At 43.8% G+C, this 25,920-nt stretch overlaps 4 protein-coding genes across 7 annotated transcripts; 1 reads left to right on the forward strand and 3 right to left on the reverse strand.

Annotated features, from left to right (window-relative positions):
• Positions 1–2,671: 2,671 nt before the first annotated feature.
• On the reverse strand, positions 2,672–5,714 carry zgc:110699 (uncharacterized protein LOC325371 homolog). Of its 2 annotated transcripts, none has more exons than XM_041032381.1 (7): positions 5,537–5,714; positions 4,477–4,533; positions 4,264–4,337; positions 4,009–4,147; positions 3,415–3,508; positions 3,129–3,200; positions 2,672–3,002 (listed from the first exon to the last, which is right to left on the reverse strand). In XM_041032381.1, the coding sequence occupies exons 1-7, from the start codon at positions 5,586–5,588 to the stop codon at positions 2,894–2,896; spliced, it is 597 nt and encodes a 198-aa protein (XP_040888315.1). In that variant the 5' UTR covers positions 5,589–5,714; the 3' UTR covers positions 2,672–2,893. The 2 variants fall into 2 exon arrangements, with proteins under 2 accessions (XP_040888315.1, XP_040888314.1); XM_041032380.1 differs by lacking the exon at positions 5,537–5,714 and adding an exon at positions 4,721–4,826.
• A 761-nt stretch (positions 5,715–6,475) lies between these two features.
• LOC121177880 (NADH-ubiquinone oxidoreductase 75 kDa subunit, mitochondrial-like) lies at positions 6,476–11,809 on the reverse strand. The gene is made up of 19 exons (XM_041032292.1): positions 11,715–11,809; positions 10,842–10,918; positions 10,560–10,651; positions 10,375–10,482; positions 10,179–10,255; positions 9,990–10,071; positions 9,616–9,746; positions 9,285–9,470; positions 9,000–9,134; positions 8,803–8,917; positions 8,529–8,674; positions 8,307–8,435; positions 7,996–8,125; positions 7,714–7,874; positions 7,450–7,604; positions 7,131–7,306; positions 6,908–7,042; positions 6,673–6,745; positions 6,476–6,572 (listed from the first exon to the last, which is right to left on the reverse strand). Exons 2-19 carry the CDS (start codon positions 10,912–10,914, stop codon positions 6,481–6,483), a joined length of 2,196 nt encoding a protein of 731 aa, XP_040888226.1. The 5' UTR covers positions 10,915–10,918; positions 11,715–11,809; the 3' UTR covers positions 6,476–6,480.
• A 381-nt stretch (positions 11,810–12,190) lies between these two features.
• On the forward strand, positions 12,191–14,855 carry unc50 (unc-50 homolog (C. elegans)). Its single transcript, XM_041032374.1, has 6 exons — positions 12,191–12,269; positions 12,975–13,246; positions 13,389–13,509; positions 13,598–13,737; positions 13,869–13,976; positions 14,114–14,855. The coding sequence occupies exons 2-6, from the start codon at positions 12,979–12,981 to the stop codon at positions 14,248–14,250; spliced, it is 774 nt and encodes a 257-aa protein (XP_040888308.1). The 5' UTR covers positions 12,191–12,269; positions 12,975–12,978; the 3' UTR covers positions 14,251–14,855.
• On the reverse strand, positions 14,343–25,571 carry LOC121177853 (protein-tyrosine kinase 2-beta-like). 3 transcript variants are annotated; one of them, XM_041032233.1, is made up of 32 exons: positions 25,367–25,571; positions 24,876–25,239; positions 24,400–24,578; positions 24,226–24,313; positions 23,943–24,022; positions 23,697–23,759; positions 22,960–23,014; positions 22,709–22,849; positions 22,423–22,494; positions 22,189–22,290; positions 21,923–22,040; positions 21,749–21,788; positions 21,412–21,443; positions 21,253–21,300; positions 20,616–20,710; positions 20,392–20,470; positions 19,219–19,319; positions 18,941–19,056; positions 18,677–18,777; positions 18,324–18,413; positions 18,034–18,238; positions 17,819–17,912; positions 17,581–17,622; positions 17,163–17,288; positions 16,856–16,888; positions 16,524–16,548; positions 16,350–16,390; positions 16,087–16,221; positions 15,848–15,928; positions 15,496–15,731; positions 14,976–15,126; positions 14,343–14,479 (listed from the first exon to the last, which is right to left on the reverse strand). In XM_041032233.1, the coding sequence occupies exons 2-32, from the start codon at positions 25,077–25,079 to the stop codon at positions 14,447–14,449; spliced, it is 3,006 nt and encodes a 1,001-aa protein (XP_040888167.1). In that variant the 5' UTR covers positions 25,080–25,239; positions 25,367–25,571; the 3' UTR covers positions 14,343–14,446. The 3 variants fall into 3 exon arrangements, with proteins under 3 accessions (XP_040888167.1, XP_040888166.1, XP_040888168.1); XM_041032232.1 differs by having other exon boundaries at positions 17,575–17,622; XM_041032234.1 differs by lacking the exon at positions 14,343–14,479 and having other exon boundaries at positions 15,073–15,206; positions 17,575–17,622.
• Positions 25,572–25,920: the final 349 nt, after the last annotated feature.

Consider the following 25,920-nt stretch of genomic DNA (forward strand, 5'->3'; position numbering starts at 1 on the left):
GACACTGAGATACCTGTACAGCAGGGCGAGAGAAACCATGTCCATTGTGTTGCAGGTATCAGAGGTGCATGTGTCTGTACTGCAGCTCTGACCTGTTACACAATCTGGGTAGATTTCAGTGAAAGAGACATGTAAGAAGGACATTTCCAAGGGTTATTTATTTACTTTTTTATGTCTTTGTAGCCAACAGCAGTGCCATCCCTAAAACCACTCAGTCCGTCCAACATTTTAGTCCAGACAGAAATATCTGCCCAGAGGATGAATCCATACTGACACTGGTCCCAAAGCATTGCTCAGCTCTGGGGCCTTTAGCATTTACGTTATCCAGAGGTTTGGAATCAGACTCTACTACTCTACTAATCAGAAAAGACATCCAACTACGTCCCAACACCAGTGACTGGATTTCATTTGGACTGTAGGCCCCTGACTGTACTGTCCAATCAAGGTCACATCAGAGGGTGTGGTAGAGGTGAGAAGACAGAGCTCCTTTGTCATAATGGACTGCATTGATTACCATCAGGCATCTGTGTGTATGTTTTATGTTCCTGTTCAAACCATAGTTGATGTTACATAATGATCTCCTGTTACTCTTCAACCTCTGTCCACAGGACTTCTTCTCATTTCCGTCCTTGTTTTCCTTTATCTGTGTTTCCTTTTCCATTATTCCGGCTCTCTCTGCTTCCACCCCTTCTCTTTTCTCTGTCCACATATCAGTTTACGGAGGTGTCCCACCCCGGGGGACAGGGTGTCTCTGTTTTTCTCTCACACACTTTGGTGTTGTATAACTGTGGTGACCTTCCACTGACTACAGTAATTCTATTAATCCTAATTCACATTTAAAGGTGGAGTTTCTGACCACCAGCGGCACCGTCACCTTACACTGTACATCAGCTGCTGGAGCAGTGAATTTGATTGATGCATTTATTTAAAACAAATCAGATTAGTACAAACTTATCAGAATCCCAAAGCCTCAAAGTTTTTGTCAGTTTGAAAGCAGCAGCTCCCTGATTGGTTGTTCATCCGCTGATGCACATCTTGACAGGCAGCTCCCTGATTGGCTGCGGGTGTGACGATGCGGGTATGACTCATCCTCTATTCTTAGCCGGAGAGGTGACACAGGGTTCTGACCTTTCATCGCCTTGGTGACCGCTGTGATGTCATCACCTCTCGTCGTTGTCATCATCCTCTTCAGTCCCCTCGCTGTCTGTCTCTGGAATCCGCTCGGGTTCGTTGGCGAGATAAGAGCAGTGGCATCAGAGCACTGAGGGGGAAAACACAGGGTTTACGTGCGTCTGTGTGAGTCAGTGATTTGTTGACTCTCCACCACACTATCACCCCCAGACAATTCCTATTAGTCCTCACATCGTCTCTGCTTCTCGGCCCCTGTGCTGACTGTGAGCAGGCATATTCCCAGGCGCACCCGCTCATGACTGTGAATATAAATTCACACTTTGATATTAATGACTCCTCCTGTGTCCAAGCAGTCTTAAAGGAGTAGTCAGGGCTGGCACAAGACTTTTTGTCGGGGGGGGGGGGGGTCCAATCAGCACCAATGGTAGTGTACTGGATCCTGTATGGGAAAGGCTGGGTCAACCAGTGAAAATGAAAACTAAAACAGAGGAGAAATTAAAGAATGCAAATATGTTGAAAAGCCACAAAAATGTGGTTTGATGCAAAGAGTATCGAAATGATTGTACGTTTGCAGCCCAAATAGGTGGCTCTCTGTGCAATTTCAACCTCTGTGTTTGTGCATAAAGCCCAAAGGGGGGCCTGTGGTTGGTGGTAGCTGGGTGGAGGAGTTGATAATAAGTGGGGGTGGACAGGGTGGCGAGTATACAGCCAATTTTCCCATAATGTCTTCACAAGTGGCTGGAGATAGAGCAGCCTGTATAAACACAGCAGTCAGACAGAAACTGAGCAGCTCCTATTCATCTTCCTTTCTCTGCTCCTTACAGACGAATAAGATGCCAAAAGAGCAAAGTGTTTTCCTCCCCTGTTATAGTCTGTCTTATTTTCTGTCACTCACCGCGTTGCTTTTTCCGCTCTCTCTGTTTTCAGACGTCTCTCGCTGATCTTAAAGTTCAGAAGTTCGGAGTGAGCAGTAAGGAGAGAGGGATACGTGGGGTGAAGGACAGAAAATGAGTTGAATAAGGCCAAGACTGTAATCAAAGCCAGCCTCATTCTTTACACACTGTTACATCATCTACGCACTCCTACAGAAAGGCCAAGTTCAACTGCGTTACCTAAGAACTGATGGACTTCAGGGACTGGTCCATTGATTGTCCTGCAGCATCTTTGTCTTCTTATAATTCTAAAAATAAACATATGTGAAGATAATGAAGTTGGCAGAAAAGAAAAAAGTATGTGGAGACCAGGGCATCACACCCATCTGTGATTCTTAATCGTTTCATCCCAAAACTATGTGCATTAATCTGCTGCTGTGACATCCTCCACTCTCCTGTGCAGGTTGTACACAGGTCAGGGCTCTGTGCACACCAAACTGAACTAAGGTATCCACATATATTTGGCCATATAGTGCATTTGACATACTGTGAGACTGTGATGAGTCTGCACCAGATCAAATGACTGTGTCGCCCTCTACTGGAGAATGAAACACATTACAAACTCCTACTAAAATAACTTAAAGACGTTTTTAATCATCAGTGATTTGCAGAAGTGGAGTTCACACTAATCAGGAGGTTTTATTTCTTCCATTTTCCTCCACACGACTGGTAACAGGATTCAACATCTCTGTGTGTCAGTACTACAGTGCTGATATCATAAAACCAGTCCGGGAGTAAAACTGCAGTGCTGATATGAGAACAGACAACACACACAGTTTTCTCAAATGTCCCACTGTAACTGTAAGTGGTGAATGGTCTGTTTGCTGCGGTCACCACTGCATGGTCTTAGATCGGGTGAGCTTCTTGGTCAGAGCGTGGCGAACTGTCAGCATGTAGGAGCGACGGTCGGGCAGAGGCCGCTGCTGATCCAACACCAGCCTGTTGGACACCACAGACAACATGTCACCAATAATCAGCTACAACACTCAACACTTAGGAAGAACGGACGTAATGAGAAACAGGGATGCAGCTTGTGTTGTGTGCTGATGTGCGGCTCAAACACACCGAATGAGCTGAAACACTGCTGCTTCCACAGGTGAGACGGCTTCAGCCACAGACAGCTCCTTGAAACCACACCTAAACACACACACAATGAGCACCAGTGAAAGTTTATATGCAGAATAATTAAGTTACTCCAAACTGAACTGAAGCTGGTTAGATAATTTATATCTCAGAAGCAGAAAATAATAGTTATTAAAGTACAGTTTTCCATTATAATTTTAAGGGTAAATGAAAACGTTTAGCATTAGTAAAAACTACTGAACCAACAGAACCATGCAAACCCACATACCTTAAATCCTTGGCCAGTCTCTGTCCTTCCTCTGCTGTCACCTCTCGTCCTATTTCCAAATCTGCCTTATTGGCTACTAGCACTGTAGGAACAACTGACACACACACACAGCAAAAACAATAAACCAATATGATAAAATGCTGATGATATCTCTGTGTCCTGTCAACATGTTACCTACAGGGCACAGGATGGTCTGCCAAACATGGAATGTGTGTTCACTCCGTGTGTGTGTGTGTGTGTAAATATGACAATAGACAGATGTCAAACAGAGTATGCACAGAGACTCACTGCACTTTAATAGCAAACACAGTGAACACACTGCTCCTCTGGAGATCATACAGCTGGTTCAGTAGTTCAGCAGTTAGCATGTTAGTCTAAGTTGTGTCAAACATGTCTAAGTTATTTTTACACAGAGCATTATACTGTCAGTGACACTGACACTATAATGTACAGTTAAGTTTCTGTTTAGAGACTGTTCTGTTTAGGTTTTAACACATGCAGTCCCTCTCATTCACTATCTAAAGTCACAGTCGGAGGAGTCTTTGCACCTTTCTTTCAGCGTTCCCTCGGACAATGAGTAAGTTTGTCCCCTACCCAGACTCTGTTTGGTTTGTTCGATGAGTTTCTTGAGTCGCGGGACCTCCAGGAAGCTGAGGCGTTGCGTGATGGAGTAGAGCAGCAGGAAACCGTCAGCCCAGCGGATAGATGACTCCAGCGAGGCCACAGAGCTCTCCTGGGGAACATAACGTCTGTTGAAACACTGACTGAAGACTGATACCACTCTCTCGCTTGTACGTTAAATATGAAGCTGAAAGCAGCAGGTGATTAGAAGTAGAGAACAAATCCCACCTTACAAGCCACGTCCAAAATCTCCAGATCCACGGCTTCCTGGTCCACCACCCGGCTACATCTGTAGGTCACCTCTGTGGCAGAGTGACACAGGCACCTTTTACTTATTTCACTCGCTCAGTCAGACGATGCAGTGATTTAAAGTAATGCATCCAATTATTTTCCTCCACGTCCATAATGTTTTTTTGTAATAAACACTTACTGCAGTCTTACCCTTTTTATGGTCGTATTCACCAATGAAGCGCTTGGTTATGAAACGAACACACAGTGCTGGAGACAAAAAACAGACATGGTGACTGGAGAGTGAACAAAAACACAACAGACACACACTAATATTTCTATTTAATACTCTACATTCACACACAGGAAGTTTGATTTACACATTTGCATCTGGTCTGCGTGTTAATGTGTTTTGTGTCCGTTCTCACTTGGGGAATTATCCTCTCTGTAATTTTACCTGCTTTGTTTAGACAAATGCACAAGTGCCTTCTCTGTTTGGGCGGAGGGAGTCTGGATGGGTTCATGTTTGTTTGACTTCTGTGTCTGGTGTTTGAGGGCTCACTGTATTTTCTCCACACAGGACACATTAAAAGGTTAGTTAGGCCTGTTCCAGTTGTTATTTGAGCCTTTAGAGATGTTTTTTTGTTAAATGTTAAATATATGACCACTGCTCTCACACAACAATGAAACAAAATGCAGTTTTATATACTCTGAACTTGGAATAATTCTAAGAGCATGCAAGTTTAACCATCTAGATTTTGGAAAACATCCTGTAACATGACTAAAATAAACCTGCTGTAAATTCAGGTGTTCAATATGAAACTCGCATAAAATCACAGCATTTAAATAAAGATTACACTGGATTTAATAATCACCAGTCACGCATGAAAAGCATGAAAAGTCTATTTCTCCACAAAGCAGTTTCTCATACGGATCTGTTCTCCAGCCATGGCAATGGTTTGGCATTTAAACTGAGCAGTGGAGGTCACAGCACAGAAGAGGCTGGAGACATTTACGCTTCAGTGCTGGAGAGGGGTCGACATCGGACCTGTATACACCTCCATATTTAGCAAAATCTCTTAAACCGTGACCAAAATTTAACCCTAAACTTAACCTCTTATATTTCCTTAAACTGGACTTTGTCACGTCATGAACATGTGACCATGTGTCCGACCTGAGATGCTGTTACATAATCCAGTTTGAGCTCACATTCCCATCCTGTCCCTCTGCCTTCTTGTCTACCTGTATGTCTCTGCCTGTCTCTGTAGTTTACCTGTTTTTCCAGTGTTATGAGCTCCCAGAATGAGGAGTTTAACTGGAACCATTTTCCTGCTGAGTCCACTATTAGTCCACTGTCTGTCTTGCTGTTTGTCCCTGCATGAAAACTCTATTGAGAAGAGCAGAGTCAACTTTAAGATACAAGATATTTACACACAAATGCATATGGAGTTATGGAACTATAACTAAACACTACAGATTTCAATAATACTGACCTGTAAGTAGAAATAAATTCCAGATACAAAGAGTGTGTTCGGCCTGAGACACTGAGCAGACAGAGAATGAGGAGACAGGACTGTCTTCTCTCCTTTCCTGCCTGTTTAAGTGAGTCCCTCTCTGCTTGTGTTTGGTTTTAAGAGCTCTCTCTCTCTCTCTCTCTCTCTCTCTGTCTCTCTCTCTCAGTGAACAGAATATGACAAGAGCCATTTGTTTGGAGGAGCCGTGTCCAACTCCAGACACCAATATCCCGATCTGGGTCCATTCACGGTACAGTATAAACTCTTTTTAGGGACTTTCAGTGACTTATAATCACCCCAAAGTTTCACTCTGAGTCCTGAAATAAAGCCACTGTCGCACTTTACTCCCCACTAAATTATTTTGCAAATGCTCATGTGTGTCTTTTAATGTTTGAGGTGTAACAGTTCAGTTTAGACTTTTGTTTTCAGCTGAAGGTAATGTTCACATCCTGTGGATTAAAAAAGAAAATAGTCCTACATACTGGAGTAAAGACGTCAGTAAGATTTTATTCATATTTCATATGTTTTTCAGAATTGTTCCACAAAGCCCGTTCTCAGGAGTGAAAACGATTTAACAGTATACAACAAGCATCAAGGACAACTTTAAATTAAGGAGCAACGCTGAGCTTCTTCAGAGAAACGTGTGGTCTGTCAGCAGATGAGAGAGTTTTTTTGTTGTTTGGATGTGGGTGTTTTTGGGTGTTCAGCAAACCGATGGCTCGTCGACGGCAGCGGCTCCTTCTGTGACGGCTTTGACACATTTGGCCATCGTCTGCGAAGCCCTGCTGATGGAGTCTGTACACAGAGAGAGAGCAGGTGCGAGAATTTTATTTTACATTTCTGGATTTTTTTTATTTTTACCAGTATATCTACTAATTAAAACAAAAAAAAATACCTGTCATGTAGAAGTCCTTTACAGTGAGTTGAGGTGGTACCAGAGGAGCTGCTAACAGGTCCTGCTTCACTGCCTGAGAGTGAGGAAACAGCTGAATCATCTGTCTCTCATGCTACTGCTGACTTTTGTCAATATCTCCAATGTCCTGTGTTCATATCCTCTGAGTTATTTTATCTGTAAATTGTAAAACTATACAGCATACCTCACAGCAAATTCTGAGCAGAAAAAACTTTACCTTGGCGAGTTCGTTCGCTTGTTTGAAGTAGTTTGCTTCCTCTACGTCGTCATAACGGACCAGATTTGGAGAAACCTCAGCCAGTCTGGATCGTATCTCGTCCGAAGTGTCGTAGGGCAGTGCCACACCAGCCAACTGCAAGCACACAGAGACACTTCTTCAGTCAGATCAGATGTTAATTAGCAGTATGAACATTTGCTTTAGTCAGTAACTTCCTGCTCACTTCAGATACAGCTCGGATGACCTTCCAGTCCTCTCTGGCCATTCCAGGAGCAGTGACAGCCACCCGGGTGTGTTGGCTCCTGCCTTCAGTGTTGACATAAGTGGCATTTTTCTCTGTGTATGCTGCACCAGGTAGGATGATGTCTGCCACTGGTGCTCCTACGTCACCATGGTGACCTGGCGGGGTTGAAAATATAGATCATAATATTCTCAGACACTTTGCACTTTAACTTCCATTTTTGGCTTTTACTCTCATGTTATCTACTGAATGTGTGAATACTTTGTGGCAGGTGTGTATGTGTGTGTTTGTGTGTATGTACCCTGATAGATGATGAGGCTGTCTTTGGGCAGGTCGGCTCTGGTGATGCAGCCGGCATCAGCTCCCAGCAGGAACAGGACTTTGGGTGGATTCTTCCTGATGGCGTCCACTCCGGCCTTGTAGCCCAGATCCAACGCAGCCACCTGACTGGCCACTCTGGTAACACAAACACACACACACAAAATATAAACAGGAGGCATCAACTCATCAGTTTGTCTTGAAGGCTTCAAATGAGTTTACACTTTAAAATACTGGTGTGTTTTACCTGTGCAGGACATTGAGGACTTTCCACCCCTCCTCCACTCCACTGCTGGTTCTGACGTTTTGTGCGATGGTGGAGACGGTACTCAAAATGGCGGCTCCGTCTTCTCTCTGCAGAGCGCTGCTGCCCACGACCACTACTGGACGCTTAGCAGCTGAAAGGACCTGGAAACAAGGGAAGAAAAGGGAAAATTCAAACAAAAGTCCCCAGAAATTCAGATGAACGCTGAAAACATGTTGCTCAAAATTCCCTCCAAGCTGATCAGACTGCGTGTGTGTCCATTACCTGGCAGAAGGGGTGTGTGCCGTTAGCCAGCTCCTTCAGGACTGCAGTGTCCTCTCCCAGGTGGTCGTACGCGTAGCTCAGGTCAACATTGTGACCCACCATGGCAACGCGCAGCTCATTATGGAGCCAGCTGACAGAACAGATAGGCAGAGGGAAGCAGGTACAATCAGGTGACTGAGTGAAGGACAAACTGATGCGTACAGATGACTGAGTGGTGCAAAGTGTCTTCCAGGTTAATCTAATTCATCGCAATTATTTTAAAATCTGTCCTTTGCGAGATAATAACCGTAAACTGTGCCGTGTGAGTTTACCTCTTGCGGATTCGGGCGTTGAACAGCGGGGCCTCATAGCGTGGGTTGGTTCCCACGAGCAGCAGCAGGTCACAGTCCTCAATGCCGGCGATGCGGGAGTTCAACAGGTAGTTAGAGCGCAGGTCAGTGCTGCAGAGACAGCAAGGAGGAAAACCAGTCAGTGGATGAAGCTGGTGACAAACTGTACATCACACATTTAAGCTTATAACCTTCACGACTTACCCTGCCCCTGACATAGGGAAGATCTCCTCAGTGCAGAGGTTTTCTGAGTTGAGTCTGTTGAGGAGGTCTTTGAGGGACACCAGAGCTTCAGCATCGGCCATCCCTCCTGCTATGGCTGCAACCTCACTGCCCTGCACGCTCTGCAGCTACACACACAACACACACACATGTATTTATGCATACAGGCTCAAATAATAAAAGGCATCACCACAGGGGGTGTCTTAGATATCGCAAATGAAGAAGAAGAATAAACAGGAAGCAAACACACACTTACTGCTCCAGCAACACGAGTGAGAGCGTCTTCCCAGGTGGTAGGTATCAGCTGACCTGAATCATCCTTCACCATTGGCTGAGTCAACCTCTGTCTCTTCAGACCATCATAAGCGAACCTAAGAACAAACGTTTTAGGATTTCAGTCTGAAACATGTTAACAGGTTCATATTTTCTGGCTCGGGTCCGTCTGTGTCCCACCTGGTCTTGTCAGAGATCCATTCTTCGTTGACGTCTTCATTCAGCCTGGGCAGCACCCTCATCACCTCACCTCCTCTTGTGCTCACCACGATGTTGCTGCCCACAGCATCCAACACGTCGATCGACTCGATTTTCCTGCAAAGACAGCAGAAGATGAGACTAAAGGAAACAGAAGCTAAAATGAAAACTCTTTAAACTGCTGAAACAAATCTGCTCAGCACGTTTAAAAAGAAATTTCCCATCTTCAAATATAAGCAGCAGCAACTGTCTGATCAAAGTTCCTACCTGGTTTCCCATGGTCGTGCAGTGAAAGCGTAGGGTTTGGAGGTGAGAGCTCCAACAGGACAGACATCGATAACATTGCCCGACATCTCCGACATGAACATCTTCTCTACGTATGTCCCGATCTGCAGGTTGTTTCCTCTTCCTGTCGTTCCCAGGTCTTCAACACCGGCGATCTCACTGGCAAAACTTCACATAAAACACACACACACAGGATCCGTGAATATGTGACATGTGTCTCAAATATCTCACTACTTGAAATGACCACAGAAAACAATCTGATTATCACATTATTCCTGATACATGTAAGTATGAATGTCTATGATGCACTTACCGGACACAGCGTGTGCACTGGATGCAGCGGGTCATGATGGTTTTGATGAGCGGCCCGATGTTTTTGTCCTCCACTGCTCTCTTCCCTTCTGTGAAACGACTGCGATCTGAACCAAACTGCATGGACTGATCCTGGGACACAGTGTGCAGAGTGTTAATAAGTAATAACTGTCCACAGTGAATTGGGTTTATTACTGACTTATTCAAACTTTATTTGTTCCTTTAGGCACCACAAACAGTTTTACAGTCACAGCTAATGTCTAAGCAACAGATATGTCTTTCTGCGTGGTTAAATACCATTAAAATAAATGGGAAAGTATGTTTTTTTGTGGCTGAACTGGCCCTTTAACTTCCATAACCTCATCCTTTAGTCACCTGCAGGTCACACTCTCCTCCCTGATCACAGATGGGGCAGTCCAGTGGGTGATTGGCCAGCAGGAACTCCATCACTCCCTCCCTGACGACACAAACATGCACATTCATCAAGCTTGTTTACAGCAGTTTATTAACCAAGGTGACATTTTAAACATTTTCCAAAAGACTGACTCATATTTGAATTAGTACCTGGCTTTGCGTGTTTTCTCTGAGTTGGTGAGGATGTTCCAACCCTTCATGACCGGCATGGCACAGGCTGCTACCGGCTGAGGGCACACAACAGCACACACACATCAATTAGACAATCTTTGCTCAAACAGATGCTCGTTCAGTCTAGTGGCTACTAAAATGATCTGACCAGAGACAAACAGATGCACTCTGTTACCTTTGGAGCTTTCTCAATCTCCACCAAACACATACGGCAGTTTCCTGCCACTGAGAGGCGCTCATGGTAACAGAACCTGGGGATCTGGATTCCCACCTTCTCACAGGCCTGATAGGGAAGGGAAAAAGACATCAGCTAACAACAACAACAAAAAGTCAGAGAAGCTACACTCAGGTACTTCTTACCTGCAGGACAGTAGTTCCAGGCTCCACCTCCACTGGTTTTCCATCCACAAACACTTCCACCATGTTGCTGGCAGCACGCACTGGAGTGCGCACTGAAATTGCACACAAAAGGACACATTTGCTGAAATTCTACCTATAAAATATATGTAATGTATACTCTGTTTCCACAGAAGTGTAACAGATAAATCCTGAAACAAAGCAGACCTGCATCAACTACAAATATATGTGAAAAGCCTTATATAACCTTGTATGGACACAAATAAACACACACTTAGATCTTACCAGTACTGGATGGAGCCAGGCTGCCCTTGGTGGCTCCGGCTAGAGCTCGGCCGACGGTCGGCAGTCGCAACATGACGCTGTGTGAGGTAAACAGATGGAAAGCAGCCAAGATATGAGCTAACCTTATTCTGAAATGCCATGTACCAAACTCCATGAAAAAGAAATCTGACTTGGTTTTGGGAACGAGTTTGGAACATAAATACTGACAATTAAAAGTTGTATTAATTATGCTTTTAAGCCAAAAAACGCTGACAGCAGATGTCAACAGAATTTCTGTAGGTTTTGGGGAAAACATTATCAATTTGCTGAATGTGAGATGAACTGATTACTATTTTACAATATATTTATCTTCACATATCTGGAGCATATCTATGTCTGAAAGACATTCTCCAGAGACATCATCTATTGTAGGTTTGTTGTTGGGTATTGAATACGTTTGTGCAGCTTCAGTTGATAAACTCGAAGCCCAGTGACAGCATACATAACCAGAGCTACGGCTGCTAGTGCTACTTAGCTTAGTAGCTGTCACTGTCAACAATAACAAGTGTCATATTGTCACTCAGTCACGTAACGATTCAAGGAGATAATACACAGAGGACAAAAGCAACATGCTGAAATAACTTCAGGGTTACATACAGTAAGCAATCAGGACTAGACAAAAAGTTAAAAGTAGCATGAACCTTCCAACGAGGACCCCTTGTTGGAGGCTAACAGCGTTAGCTCAGAGAACTACTCAAGGACACGGGCATTGCAGTGTTGTAAGAGGGTGACTGAGGGTAATAAGGTCAAACACATAATTTCCCACTGGCCTTGCAATTAAATAACACAGCGATTTAAATGTGTGTAAGTGCACAACGTGTAACTCCTTCTTACCTTTCGCTATTTGGCCTTCTTGACCAGAACAGCGGTGAGTTTTGCTACCAGTCTAACAGCTATGGCGTTGTTAGCGGAAATAGCACAGTGTCCTACTTCCGTTTGAAATGAGATCCCAGATTTCACAATAAAAGTGACACCTTCACTTTTGTCAACGTCAATTTCTCTTTTCTTTTACTTTATTGATTTTTTTTTAATTCTTTATGTACAACAATAGCTATACAAAACGTTGTACAAGCCAAGGATATCCCTTAAGTCAAATGCAGTCCATTCAATTGACCTTCATTTTTAGGTTCTAATTAAATTAAATTAAATTAAATTAAATTAAATTAAATTAAATTAAATTAAATTAAATTTAAAAAATGATAATTACCCTTATTTATGTTGGATATAGCAAGCCTTTTCCCACCGCATATCATCCCGAACTTCGACTACCTTTCCCATGATGACCCGCGAGTTCACCGGAAGTAGCTACGTGTTCGTTTTCGCGACAATTCAGGAAGCGTCTATAAACAGAGTCGGTGCTTTCTCCTGTGAAGGAGTGCAGCAAAACAGGTAAATATTCTGCAGAATAAATAAATTTAGTCGTATATCTGCTTCCGAACAGTCACCGCTGCGTTTATGTCAATTCTGTTACAAATGAGACTGATCAGGCCTTCTCATGTTATTAAACTAGTTAGCAACAAGCTAACTGTGTCTGCTAGCGTCTCCTAACTTAAATACAGTAAATATATCAGTGTTTGTCGGGGGCGAAACTGATATTGCTCAGTATGTCTCTTATGTTATTAGTTTATATATGAAGAATTTTGTGTTTTTGGATGTTGTTCAGTCCAAATGTAGCACAGGTTTGCAGTCGCACCCTCTGTTTCTGTGTTGTCATTTTTATTGCACCAGTGATGGGAAATTATTTTATTATTTTGTTTTGCTGTCCTTATTTGCTGTGATTTATATTTGTCAGTGTAAAGGGAAATTCTGGACAAGATAACCTTCAGAATATCACAAAACGAAAAAGAAATGTTCAAATATTCTAAGCCAGCATGTTTGAAAAGTAACAAAACTATCATACAGTGTTTGCTGGTTTTGATTCACTGGTTTGTCTGCATACCACACAATATGCTCAAGGCAGCCAGCTTTTTTGAGAGCTGAACTCCATCAGGATGGTTAGAGCTGTTTTACTTGTCTCTCTTCTTTTTCACCTTACATCCTTTCCCCATCTCCCTCATCCCATGATCTCATGTGCACTTGAAATGTAATTTTCAGCACCATGTTGCCGACCACCTCACCACACAGCAACGGCGCCCTTGGCTCCAGGGATGCTGCACGCCACACGGCAGGCGCCAAACGCTACAAGTACCTGCGGCGGCTGCTGCATTTCAGACAGATGGACTTTGAATTTGCCCTGTGGCAGATGCTTTACTTGTTTACGTCACCACAGAGGGTCTACCGCAACTTCCACTACAGGAAACAGACCAAGGACCAGTGGGCCAGGGATGATCCTGCTTTCCTGGTCCTGCTCAGCATCTGGCTGTGCGGTGAGTCTGTGCTTATCGGACACTGGTCAATAAAACACTTTGGTCATTGTGGTTCATTTCGATTGGTCTTGATGTCGCCAGTTGAATCCTGATTCTTTTCTCTGTACAACAATAACTAAACACTCCCTGTATTCATCTGCAGTTTCAACAATAGGCTTCGGTCTGGTGCTGGAAATGGGTGTCCTGGAGACTCTGAAACTGTTGCTGTGGGTGGTCTTTGTAGACTGTATAGGAGTCGGTCTGCTCATCTCGACATTCATGTGGTGCGTTGCAAGTTTGCCTGGTTTACTGAATGAAATGAACTGACTTGAAAGTATTGTGAAATACTATTTATTTTTTCGTCTTTTTTAGGATTATTAGCAACAAATACCTGCTAAAACATCCCAGCAGAAACTTTGATGTTGAATGGGGCTACGCATTTGATGTTCACCTCAATGCTTTTTACCCACTTCTGGTCATCCTGCATTTTCTGCAGCTCTTCTTTATCAACCGTGAGTAGATGGTGTCTCAGGTTTAAAGGTCTCTTATTTAGAAAGTGTTTTGTGACATCAGTGAGCTGTCAACCTTCACTGATATCAGAAGTCGTGTGTGTACTTACAGTTTGTTGTTTTGTGTGTTTCAGATATTGTGGTGATAAACTCAGACTGGTTCCTGGGATACTTTGTTGGGAACACCTTGTGGCTGATTGCCATCGGTTATTATCTATACATCACCTTCTTAGGGTACAATGGTAAGCTCCATTCACATAATGGCTATTCACAAATTGATTAATTGAGAAAATAATCAGCAGATTAATTGATAATTGAGAAAATGTATCAGTCAGTAAAACAGAAAGTTTGAAACTGTGGTCTTGTGTGATCCTCACAGCTCTACCTTTCCTGAAGAACACGGTGGTGCTGCTCTACCCCTTCGCTCTGCTCGGCCTCATCTACATCCTCTCTGTCTCTCTGGGCTGGAACTTCACTAAGGGTCTCTGCTCCTTCTACAAGTTCAGAGTCCAGTAGAACCAGTTTGTACCTGAGACTGGACACTAGCTGCCTCCAGGCCGACTCAAAATCTCTTTTCAGGTCGCACCGTGATGACATCAAATCCGTTTCCAGCTGCTGTCAGTCAACGTCTGGTTGAGAGGGACTCGGCCCCTGGTTGACTCTCAGTAAACTGGGACCTGGGGGTTGATTGACGCCGACTGTTGCTCGACTCTCACTTGATTTTCTGTCTGGCTCTCGTGTTGAGCTGTAGCGGCAAAGCGAGTAAACAGTGATGTGTTTGGACTAGTTGCAGAAACAAGGGGAGAGATGAGGCACAGTTTTTATTGTTGTTCTTTTTGTATCATTTGTAAATAGTGCTCTGGCAGGTTGTAATATATACACAGAGAATTGTTTCTGAAGAAGATAAATTTGCTTTGTTTCTTTGAGTTTTCATAAAAAAGACTGAAATCCTGCTTATTGAAGGGAAGAAAGGAAAGTGGAGGAATGTGGGGTGCAAACAGTTTTTCCTTTTCTTTTTTCTTAAAGTGTACATTCCAAAGCACTTTCAATAAAAGGTTTTATTAACTTAAGCTGCTGCAGTTTTACTTTCTGGAGGAATAAATAACAACCATGCTCTCCTGTCGCTGATCCAGTCTGCACTGTTTAAACCTCTAACCTGAAGGTGACGCCGTCTGAAACCTCGTATCAGGTTAAAACAGGAACAGAAACTGCATCAATGAAAGTTCTGGTGTGTGTCTCACCTCTTCTGCATTTTGATCGACAGTCTTGATCATGGCAGGCACACTTCTTTTCTTCTGCAGCAGCGTCGAACCTGGGCCATCCTCCTCATGAAGCTCCAGCGTTAATTGGCCAGCAGGCGCTCTGAGCAGCTGAGACACTGGGATCTGTGGACTGAGACAGATTGTGCTGGTGTAGGGATGCGTCCCGTAGTCTGCTAACATTAACCTCCTCAAATCACTTTGATTCAACAACTAAGTCACAGCCCAGTAGTTGTGTTATGATAAAAAGAGAGGGAAAAAACAGTTAGTGGAAAATGTTACTGTGTTTAATTGTAAAAATAAGCAATAAACAGTACAAATTGTTTTTATACACAGTCGCAGTTTCATTTGTTCACCTTCACGTTACCACGATTGATTTTCTCTAAGACAAAATACAAATATATTATCTTTCATTTTGAAGTGTTGCACCCTTAAACTTAAACTCCTTGTTTTAAACCAGTCCATTTAATCAGCTGTGAACTTTCTACTCTCATGTCATTACCCTGAGTCTTTTGCATCTTCTGTCTCAGGTTTGGGCTTGGCCAGGTTGGCCCTGACCCGGGCCTGGTCCACAGCATCCAGCAGGTTTTTGGAGTCGAGTGCGAGAGTGTGAGCGGCCGCCAGCATCTGCCGCAGGCACTCCTCCTTCAGTGACGTCACAGAGTTCTGCTGGGCCAGTCGCATCTTATTGATCAGCTCCCCTAAGTCTTTGTTCAGCAGTTTCTTAGTGCCCTCGATCTGAGACACAGAGGAGAGAAGATCACAGGCTCCAGTTCTAATACATCTAATCTGACTCTGTGTGTGTACATAGGACAGACAGTGGGGGACGCAAAGAGACAGGAAGTGAGGCTCACCTCTGTGGTGACAGAGCTGTGCAGGGAGGGCAGGATCTCATCAACACTTTGGATCAGGCTACGAAGAGTGACACCCACCGCCTGAAGGTGGAGGGAGGGAAGGAGGCCAGGACAGGTGGGGGGGTGTGACAGGGAGGGAGGACAGGTGGTGGGAAATAACAGGGGAAAAAGAAGACATCAAATATAGTGGATGATTAGAAGCATTCTTAAACTGACTGTGAGGTGATTGATGGACCTACTTTGACAGCGCTGGGATACTCGGAGGCGGGCAGCGTGTTGACATCATTCTTCAGCTGGACCACCTGTTTCACCATGAGCATGACGCGAGTGTAAACCTCATCGCCCGATCGGTCCAGCTCTGCTGTGGGGCGAGGCTGCGACACAATGCAACACACTGCTTCACTCCTCCACAAGCACGTGCAATAAACTGCTCCATCTATCAGTCAGTTCTAAAACATTCAAACGTTCAACTCTTCAGGAAATAAAAATATCTGGTTTTTACCTGTGTGACTATGGGAGGCATTGGGGGCTTCTCTGGAGGACCTGACACACACAAACACAAACAGCTGCACATTTTGTACACCCACACATTCTCTGTACATTAATATGCCTCTCTGCAGACTCCAAGGTTTAACTTAAGTGTTGTGAGTGTGAGTCTTTCTGAAACTGGACTCACCGTTTTCTGGGCTTTGTGGGACAGGCTGCGAAGACAGAGAGGAAAAAGTGAGTTTATCAGTTTAAAAGGTTTTAACTGTAAATTCTCCTTCAGTAAAAGGATAAATTTAAAATGATTGGTGAATGATGGCTTTGTGTTGAAAAAACAAACACTCAACTAGTTTTTACTCTTTACTGCCACTGTGTGGACAAAAACTGTGAATCTGTCTATGTCTTTAGGTGATAACACTGGTTGTTTACTGGTTTACTGGTTTACTGGAGAAAATAAACCACACCTCAGCTGATGATGGACATGCTGTGTATTTCCCCCAGGGTCAAAAAGTGACAGTGTACCTTGGTTTGTGAATCCTGTCGCACAATTGGATCCTGCACAAAAACACGAAAAGATCAGCGGTGTCTGCATACTGTCAGTGAGGTGGCAATTTCATTATCGGTGGAGTCTCTGTTACAGTCGCGCTCCTGAGGTTGGTTTGTGTGTAAACTGCAGACACGCAGACATTTCAAAACTTTTGGTCAGACAGATATCACACGCTTACCAAACATTTTCCCCATTACAGGTTACTTGTTAAGCAGTGAAACACATAGTCTATGATGACATCTACAGTGTGTGTGACAGTGAGCGTGTGTGTGTCTGTCTCACCAGTTGTCTTTCCTCCTGTTCCAGCCATTGTTTATCCATCATCATCTCTCTTCTTTGTCTTTGTAAAGTGTTCTCCACATGTGCTCTCTCTTTCTCCCACACTGGCCTGTTATCCCTCTCTCTTGCCTACACACACACACACACACACATGCATCCTTTAAATAAACCTATTTTCACACTGAATGTGATGCATATTACACTTTTGCTTGGCTTGCATTGAGGCAGGATGACTCAGCAGCTTTATATTCATGTTATCTTTTACAATAAAAGTTGTGTGACAGCTGCCATTGCCAGAACAAACTTCCCTTTTATGTTGCGATGTGATGTGGGACGTGTGGTCATTGTACTGCATGTACAATATACTTATATTGACAGAAAGCAAAAGTATGTCAGTGCACATGTGAACGCACACCTGTACCTGCGAGACCCGAGGAATTGTGTTGCCTTGTATTCTGGATGGCTGGTGAGAGAGAGAGGAGAGGACATGCCATTTATTAAAAGGACACAGCGGCTCTTACTACATCTAATCTGCTTCTGAAGTAATTTTCACATTTAGCTGTGGTGGCTGCAGAAAAGCCGAGATGCAAAGCCAAGGCCTCAGATTATTTAACATCCAAAAATTACTGTGACACAACAAGACATGCTGTGTGTAGTACCTTGGGTGGAGGGTCTGTGTGGTTGGAGTTAAATGCATGTTCCCTGCCCGGCTTCACGTCCTGCTCCTGCTCCAACTCCATCCTGTGGATGTCACTATCAAATACAGTACATTACTGAGCTTTAAAGTCATAAACAGATGAGGAAAACAAGTGAAGTGTCAAGTGAAATGAGAAACAACACACGTGTGTGTGTGCGCAGGTGTGTGAGTGTGCACCTGAGCAAGCAGACGAGCTGGCTGAAGCGAGGCCGGGCCCCCGGCTCGTAGGCCCAGCAGCGGGTGAGCAGGGAGTAGATGGTGGGCGGGCAGAACTGCGGTTTGGGGAGTCGAACTCCGGACTCCAGCTGGTTGATCACCTGCCCGTTCTCCAGCCAGAAGAACGGCTGCTGGGCCATTGAGAAGATCTCCCACACGCACACACCTGGTTAGACACACACACACCAGCCTTGAGTATAAGTTTGCGTTCAGACAAAAGGACAAAGGATGCAGAAGAGTGTGTTCCTCACCGAACATCCAGACATCACTGGCTGTGGTGAAGCGTCTGAAGTTGATGGATTCAGGTGCCATCCATTTGATTGGTAATCGACTAACAGTGGCTGCACACACAGGAAAAATATTAAAAGAGAAACGGACCAAAAACAGAGACTGAAGCTTTATCTTTACTTTTGTAAAGACTGAACTGAAGTGTGTGCATGCTGAAGGCAACTCATACCTAAAATTAACTTCTATTTAAAGAGGGAAGAAGATGTTTGCTATACTTGAATGAGTTTCCTCTGCACTGCAAGTCTTTTGACCACAGATATTTGTGTCTAAGTGTATGCATATGTGTGCATGTGTGCGTATGTGTGGGTGTGTTTACCTTTATAATACTCCTGGTCGTCAACGTAGCGAGACAGGCCAAAGTCCCCGAGCTTGACGCATTCAGGCGACGCCACCAAGACATTTCTCACAGCGATGTCTCTACAGCACACAGACAGAGACCAGTTCAAGGACATGGACCAAAATAACATGTGACACATATAAATAGGTCAAATATGACATATCGCAGAAAATATTTGCAGTGCACCTGGAGAGAAAATGCTTGTTTTTGTGTTTGTCTGTTTTTTTTCTGTGGCTGCGTTACCTGTGCACCATGTTGAGTCCCTCCAGGTAAGCCAAGGCTTTGCAGATCTGCACACAGAACAGGATTAACGTCGCTCCTGTCAAGATGTACTGCTGCTGCACGAGATAGTTCCCCAGCTGTCAGGGAAACAAGAACACCTACTGTTCACAAGATTCTGTTTACAAGTGTTCACTTCAAGAAGTATTTATTCATTCTGGATCTGTTTGCTAGTTGAAAACAACCTTCAGGTTTCTGCTGAATTTAAGGTGAGATGTGGTTCCCACAGCACAAACACACACCTCTCCATGTTCATACAACTCCATGACGATCCACACGGGATCGACCTCAATGACTCCGATGAGACGCACAATGTGAGGATGATCCAGATTCTTCATCAAACCTGCAGCAGACACAGCAACACACCTCTGATCAGTGAAATATCATGTTCGAACTTATAAAGAACTTATTAATATCAGATGGACACATGCTGCTTCCAAGCTTCAAACAACAAACATGTCTCTGCATTTTAGCCAATTACAGAAGAGACAGCATCAAAGGTCCAACCACAGAAATAAACATAATAGTGAGTGTTTAACCACTCAGATTACAGTCCAAGCTTTCACTGTTGCTTTATTTTAAAATCACTATGGGAAAATAAAATCTAACCACAGCGTTTGTGTGGCATCTCTTTCGTGAGAAATTCTGGTTGTCTCACACCACCATCAGCGGCCTGGTTCCCAGCAGAGGCCAGCAGGTAAATACTCAGTGAAACAGAGAGGAAATATCTGACTTATGTTCAGAATCCAGATGACAACTGAACGTGAATGTGCAAACTGTCTAACACTTTGCTAATCACAACGTCATTTTTTAAATTTCCACTTTTTAATCAAGAAATTTCAAAATGTAACAATAATTGAATCACGGGCGAGTAGTCTCGATTTTTAATCATCCCATGACGTTTCTTCTGTCGGGGGTTCAGACTTTACGTCTGGATGTTACAGACTTTTTAAGAACACTTTTGCTTCGCGGTTCACGAATTCTCCACGAAATTACGGGCAGCTTGATCTAAAATCTTTTTTAAATTTTCTTTCTACACCCACACTTCTCATGTTTCATGCTGAAGCTACCACAGCCTCCAGTCTGAGCTTTTTCACAAAGCCACAGCCGCACAACAGGAAGTCGACTACAGCAACTTTCTGAGTGACGAAACATGCAAAACCCTGAAATGTTCCAACCTGAGATGCTCTTCTCTTATTACACTTTACTCTATTTCTTGCCTCTGTTATTTTCAGTTGTATTTTCACATATGTAAAATTCTCCTGCTAAAGAAATTGAACCTGTAACCAGTGAATGAAATGTTTTTACGAAGGCATGACTTCATTGACTTTACAGCTGCATCTCGACTCTCTGCGCTGCACCAAAAAAAAAACTGTTTCAAAAGGAAATAATCACTGCAACAGTCTCATACTCACCAGCTTCACTGAGAAACTTCTCCTTCACGTCAGGTGAACAGTCCTTACATGTTTTGATAGCTACACGGATATCCCCTGTCTGCAAACACACACATACACACATGCATTAGATCCACACTGACAGTGTTCTGTGAATGTCCTCAGGTGTTTTCAACCTGTAGATTTATTTTTTTTTTCTTGGTGTGATGTCTGGAAGCGAGCTGTGCTGATACAGATGAACTCACTGAGCTTTTATACACTCCATCATGAACCTCTCCGAAGAATCCCTCGCCCAGGATCTGACGCACGACGACGTCATCTCTGGATATCTTGTATTTGTCTGGACACACATGCACGTAAAGAAACAAAGAGTAGGAGGAAAAATTCAGGAAATATGATGATGATTGAGGACTTGAAGTACTTAAATTTCCAGTACGAATGCAGGTGAGTTACAGGCTAAAACCTCTGCAGGAACTTCAGGGAGGAAACGGCCCAGATGTGGAAATTCAGAGAAATTACATTTTAGCTCCAAGTGTTTTTTTTTGGTTGAAAGTGAAACTTGCTGGGAGTCATGGCAGAACTAAGAGCGGGTTTAAACACACATAAAAAAAGAGAAGCTACATGCTGGTGTCAGTGTAACACAACGTAATGTCACATCTTCACTCTTACACCTTTGACACCACTTGACAATTTCACACAGAGGTGTAGGTTCAGTCCAGGGTCATTTCTAAGTCAACTTTCCCCCATTGTTCATTGACAAATTCCATTTTTTCTGAAGTTGTCTGAAGTTGTAATGACTTTTCAACACGTGTCTTTCTCAAGGAGGAAGAGGACACTCTGAAGGAGACGAAGTAGTTTGTATTGAGGGTAGACATAACTCACCGCCAGTGTCTGCTGTGCCCTCTGGGATCTCAGCATAAATATCAGAGCCTGAAGTTAAAGAAAAATGTTGACATCTCTATTATTTTTATAATTATTAGTATAATTTCACTATTAAACATGAAAGTAACACCAGCGAATTTATAAATTAGTTATATTTACCCAAACTTTTAACAGGACCACTAGAACCACCGCTGGAAGAGAGAGAGACAAATATCTTCTTTAAACTGAGCAGCCAGTGACATTTCACCTACTAATCAGCCTGTTTGAACAGAGACGCTTTGTCGTCTGCGTCTTTCTGGTCAAGCAAAGGTGAAAATATGAAAAGGTAACCAGAAAGCACAGGATGAGGAAGGTGTGAAGGTAATAAAAATAAAACCCGACATTATGCGTTTCCAGTAATTTACCACCACAATGGAAAAAAAAACAAAACGTGAGTGTGTCACTTTTAGCAGCATTTAAAAAAACATGACTTTTCTGTTTGATTCATCACTCTTACCATCTTGGGATGTCGGGGAGTTTCAGTCTTGTGTCTCTCCCTGTAGGAACCACATATTTGCATTAACTGTCATTTTACACCCACATTTCAATCTTTAACTTCACTGTTGAAATTAGTGAGTAAAATGAGCGAATGAGTAAAATGCTGTGTGTTGGTTCATTACTGTGACTGTACCTTTGCAGGGTCTGATAATGAGCGAGCTCTCGGTGCTGCCGTCCAGGCGACAGTAGCCGTCAATCAGGTTGGCCATGTTCTCTGCCACGGCCAGCGAGGAGGTGTTCACTGACAGCGGCTGGAGAGTTTAACACACAAGCTTTGCACCTTAACCTCAACTGAACTTCATTTTTGAATGTGTGAAAAGCAAAGAGCTGTGAAACAGGAGGAGACACACAGTCTGGAACTGTCTAAAAATCAAGCAAACATCCTCGAGGGTTCCTAACCTGCTCGGCTCCCTCTATGTGCACAGTGAGCAGGGCCCGACCGTCATTCCCCGCAGAGCAGGAGATACTGCGCACCCGAGAGAACACCGCCAGACAGACGGGCTGCAAAAGAAGAGGCAGAGAAATAAAGGAGGAATCGATAGAGGAAAGGACGCTGTGATACCACATGTGATCTTGTCATCTTTGTTATTGCATGACAAAAAAAAAAAAAATTAAGAAGTGTTAAAAACTCACTGCTGAGTTCTCAGTTTGTTGACTGATGCCTTCAGGGCCGATGACCAGGTCTATTGCTACATTCCAGCCATGCTACAGACACAGGAAATTTTTGTTTTTAATTTAAAAATCATCCAACACAAGTCTTTTGCATCTGTTTTATAAGGGTCCGGGGCATTTCCCACTTACACAAGAACAGAATCTCAAAAAACCCATGAGCTCACCGCTGGTTGGTTTTTTGGAGGGCCACTTTTTGTCATCAGAAGTTGTGAAAAGATGTGTTTTCGTGAAACGCTCAAACACTCACCACCAGCTGGCAGACGAAGCTCTCCTTTGTGAAGCTGTAGCACTGAGACAAAGTGGTGAAGAACTTGGCCATGCACTCGTCCTGCTTCAGAGTCGAGTAGCCCTGAAACGTCTGCTGGATCAGCCGTCGCAGCTGCTTGGGCTGACACACACAGACACACACACGGACACACACACGTGTAACTTCAACATGAAGATTAATTCAGGTTTTAGGCGGGAAAAAATAAACTCTCAAACTATCTGCCTCTGTACCTTCATGCTGTCAATCAGCTCTCTGGGAAAGAACAGGTCCAGCCCCACATCCTTCCTAACAGAGGGACATCACACCACCATCATGAAACAAGCTCTTCAGTTATTAGCAAAATGTCTCAACAGAAACAAACAACGGAGGTGGACTGGCATTACATTTGGAACATATGATGCACTGTACCCAGCAGTCCATAATAATAATAATCAATAATCAAATTCTATAAGATATAACATCACCACCACCGATCATTATTATTTATTTTAACTGCATTTGACTCTCAGATGTTCAGTATTTCTGCAAAGCTGCAGAGACAAACGTCTCCTCAGCTGCTCAGACCCGTCTGACCACAGCCTGAGCTGATGAGAGGCACGCACCTCAGTGGCAGTCTGACCGCGAGGCTGTCGGCGGAAAGATCTTTAGTTTCAGGTTGGTTTTGTTCTGCCTCTGTTGACTCTGAATTACTGTTAAAGTGAATTCTCACTGTGTAGTTTGGGACACGGACGCAATTAAAGATACTGAGACCAATAAGATTTGACTCCAGAGCAGCTGGTCGGAGACTTGCTGGACATCAGGTAGCTCTGTCATATTAAATAACATCAAACGTTCCTTCTCTTTTGATATCGTGTAACAGTGACATACAGCAACAATTAAAACATGATTTGACACCAGTACATGAAGCTCATGGACAAAAAAACCGCCATAAGCCTAAATGGAGGAGAAGGGTTCAGATTTCACTTACTCCAATAGTTCAAAGTTGGACTTTTTCTCCAGTCCGTTTGGATTCATGTCTTTGCAGAATCTCCTGTGAACAGAATAAACAGAAAAGAACAATAACACTTTATAATTTGTGAACCAACAGCCTTTGATATTTCATAAAGAACATGAAATTGTTGCCTGTTGTTGTCCTGTTTCTCCAAATCTGGAGCAGAAACAAATGAACATCCTTTTTGTTAGATTAGTGAACGAGGTGGCAGCTGCACAGCACCTGATCTCCAGACAACCGAGCTGTAGAGCCATCCCATCACTGACTTTGGAGGCGTACTGCTGCATGTAGTCACTGCGCACCTGTGGATAAGCAAACACATACCTTCCACTAAGAGACATTAAAAACCTGAAACAAGTCCCAACCCGGTGAAAATCCTTTGGGAAGACAGAGTCAGTAAAACTGAGACCAATAAGATTTGAGTTGCTCATACAACTCAAAATAATCTGCCGGAGTAAAACCACAAACACACACACACACACACTAACACTGGGACATCACTGACCTGCTGGTAAAAATAGAGCATAGTGGTTCTGTCGTCTCTGAACTTCTCCATGAAGTCTGATGGGATGTATCTGATCCTCAGGTCATATCTGGACAAACACACGTCACAGTTAGTTCACAGTTTTCCAGATCATGACCACAGTTCAAAATGTGCTGTAAAGACAGAGGTACCGACCTCCACTCAGCCTCCAGGTGCTGCTGTTCGTAGCGCTGGGTGAGTTCAGACACCGTCAGGTCCGGGTGCAGCCAGTGCATCTCTGAGGACTTGAGGTGTTTGAGGAGGAGGCCGTAGCAGAGGCTGTGTTTTATCTCCGGACCCACACAGCCGCTGGTCAGCACCACGCTGATGACATCCTGGGACAGAAGTCCAAAATATTCAAACTAAAATTACAGCATTATGAGCTAATGAAAGGCCTCGTCTAGCTGCTGAACCATTTTGTCAACGTCTGAGTAATTTTTCAGCACCATTACTAAAACAGACTTCCTTGTTTTTGTGCATAAAAGAAGCAAACAAACACAGCAGAATACAATGAAGCGCAGTAGTTGAATAGAAGTCCAGTAAAGTAGAGCACATGGGAGCACAGTAGAGTACAGCACAGTGCTGTACAGTGGAACACAGTAGAGCACAGTAGAGTAATAAGTAGAGTATACCCTGACAGTTCTGCCCTCCTCACAGCGGACCAGTTTGAAGTTCTTGCCCAGGTTGGAGCTGTTGCTATGGAAACACACTTTGATGATCTTCACCGGCAAGATGCTGTTCCTGCCGACAGTTGTCGTGGGAGACATGTCCGAGCTGTCTGACTGGCCGGTGGGAGACATGCTCCTCCAGGACAGGGTGCTGGTGTCTCCCGACATCACGGAAACACTCACCACACACGCCCAAACACACACACAGCAGGTATGCTACAGCGCAGAGACACACATCGCCGTCATCGCCTACACACACATTTCACTTTCTGTCTCTCGTCTCTCTCTCATACACACACAGTCACATACATGAGGGGATGCATTGAAGCTGGAGACAGACGGGAGAAGGACACGGCAACAACAACACAATCAGTCTTTGTTGGATTTGAAGAATTTGAAGAATATTCATGTGCCAGAGAACGACTCAACTTCTGCTGCAATCCCTCTGTACTCACCCGTCTTGCACAAGCTCCACGGCTCAGCACGAGGTTTCTACTGACTTTAGTCTTTATAACAGAAGACAAGTCAACACGAGCAACAAACTGTGCTCATATTAGTTTGTTAAGGTTTGCGTCGTTGGTCTTCTTTGACAGGCTAACAGAGCAGACTTCTCCGAGGCTGCGTCCTGAAGAAGAACCACATCAGTGAGCAAAAGAGGAAACGGCACTTACAGGCAAATAAGGAAGTTGAACAGCAGCAAACAGAAAAACTTACAGGACTGATGAAACTGCATTGTCACCCCCTATCTCACATGCAATGGCACAGTCCAACACCAAACCACAAACCACCCCCACTGAGCAGAAGAAGGCCCAGCTGGCAGCACGCTCACTTCCCTGTTTAAAGGTTTTGATGAGCTGAAGCACAGCACAGGTAAAAACGGTGAACCTCCTTCACTTTGGCTGGTGGAGACTAAAAAAGTTGGACAAATGTTGAGTAAATAAATTTTAGCACAGACATTCACAGTATCCACAGGATTAACCCTAACGATCACCTGACTCCTCCTCTGGTG

The sequence above is a fragment of the Toxotes jaculatrix genome, chromosome 24 (genome assembly GCF_017976425.1).
Source record: "Toxotes jaculatrix isolate fToxJac2 chromosome 24, fToxJac2.pri, whole genome shotgun sequence".
Taxonomy (NCBI): domain Eukaryota; kingdom Metazoa; phylum Chordata; class Actinopteri; family Toxotidae; genus Toxotes; species Toxotes jaculatrix.

Coding starts and splice junctions, on each gene's coding strand:
- zgc:110699 (XM_041032380.1), bottom strand. CDS start 4,787: ATGAACCCATCCAGACTCCCTCCGCCCAAACAGAGAAGGCACTTGTGC. Junction 4,534..4,720: donor CATTTGTCTAAACAAAGCAG/GTAAAATTACAG, acceptor TTTTGTCTCCAG/CACTGTGTGTTCGTTTCATA. Junction 3,003..3,128: donor GCAGTGTTTCAGCTCATTCG/GTGTGTTTGAGC, acceptor GGTGTCCAACAG/GCTGGTGTTGGATCAGCAGC.
- LOC121177880 (XM_041032292.1), bottom strand. CDS start 10,914: ATGTTGCGACTGCCGACCGTCGGCCGAGCTCTAGCCGGAGCCACCAAG. Junction 8,126..8,306: donor AACGCCCGAATCCGCAAGAG/GTAAACTCACAC, acceptor CTGTTCTGTCAG/CTGGCTCCATAATGAGCTGC. Junction 6,746..6,907: donor AAGCGAACGAACTCGCCAAG/GTAAAGTTTTTT, acceptor CCTCACTCTCAG/GCAGTGAAGCAGGACCTGTT.
- unc50 (XM_041032374.1), top strand. CDS start 12,979: ATGTTGCCGACCACCTCACCACACAGCAACGGCGCCCTTGGCTCCAGG. Junction 13,738..13,868: donor GCAGCTCTTCTTTATCAACC/GTGAGTAGATGG, acceptor TGTGTGTTTCAG/ATATTGTGGTGATAAACTCA. Junction 13,977..14,113: donor CACCTTCTTAGGGTACAATG/GTAAGCTCCATT, acceptor TGATCCTCACAG/CTCTACCTTTCCTGAAGAAC.
- LOC121177853 (XM_041032232.1), bottom strand. CDS start 25,079: ATGTCGGGAGACACCAGCACCCTGTCCTGGAGGAGCATGTCTCCCACC. Junction 22,850..22,959: donor AGCTGATTGACAGCATGAAG/GTACAGAGGCAG, acceptor TGTGTGTGTCAG/CCCAAGCAGCTGCGACGGCT. Junction 17,289..17,574: donor CTCGGGTCTCGCAGGTACAG/GTGTGCGTTCAC, acceptor GTGTGTGTGTAG/GCAAGAGAGAGGGATAACAG.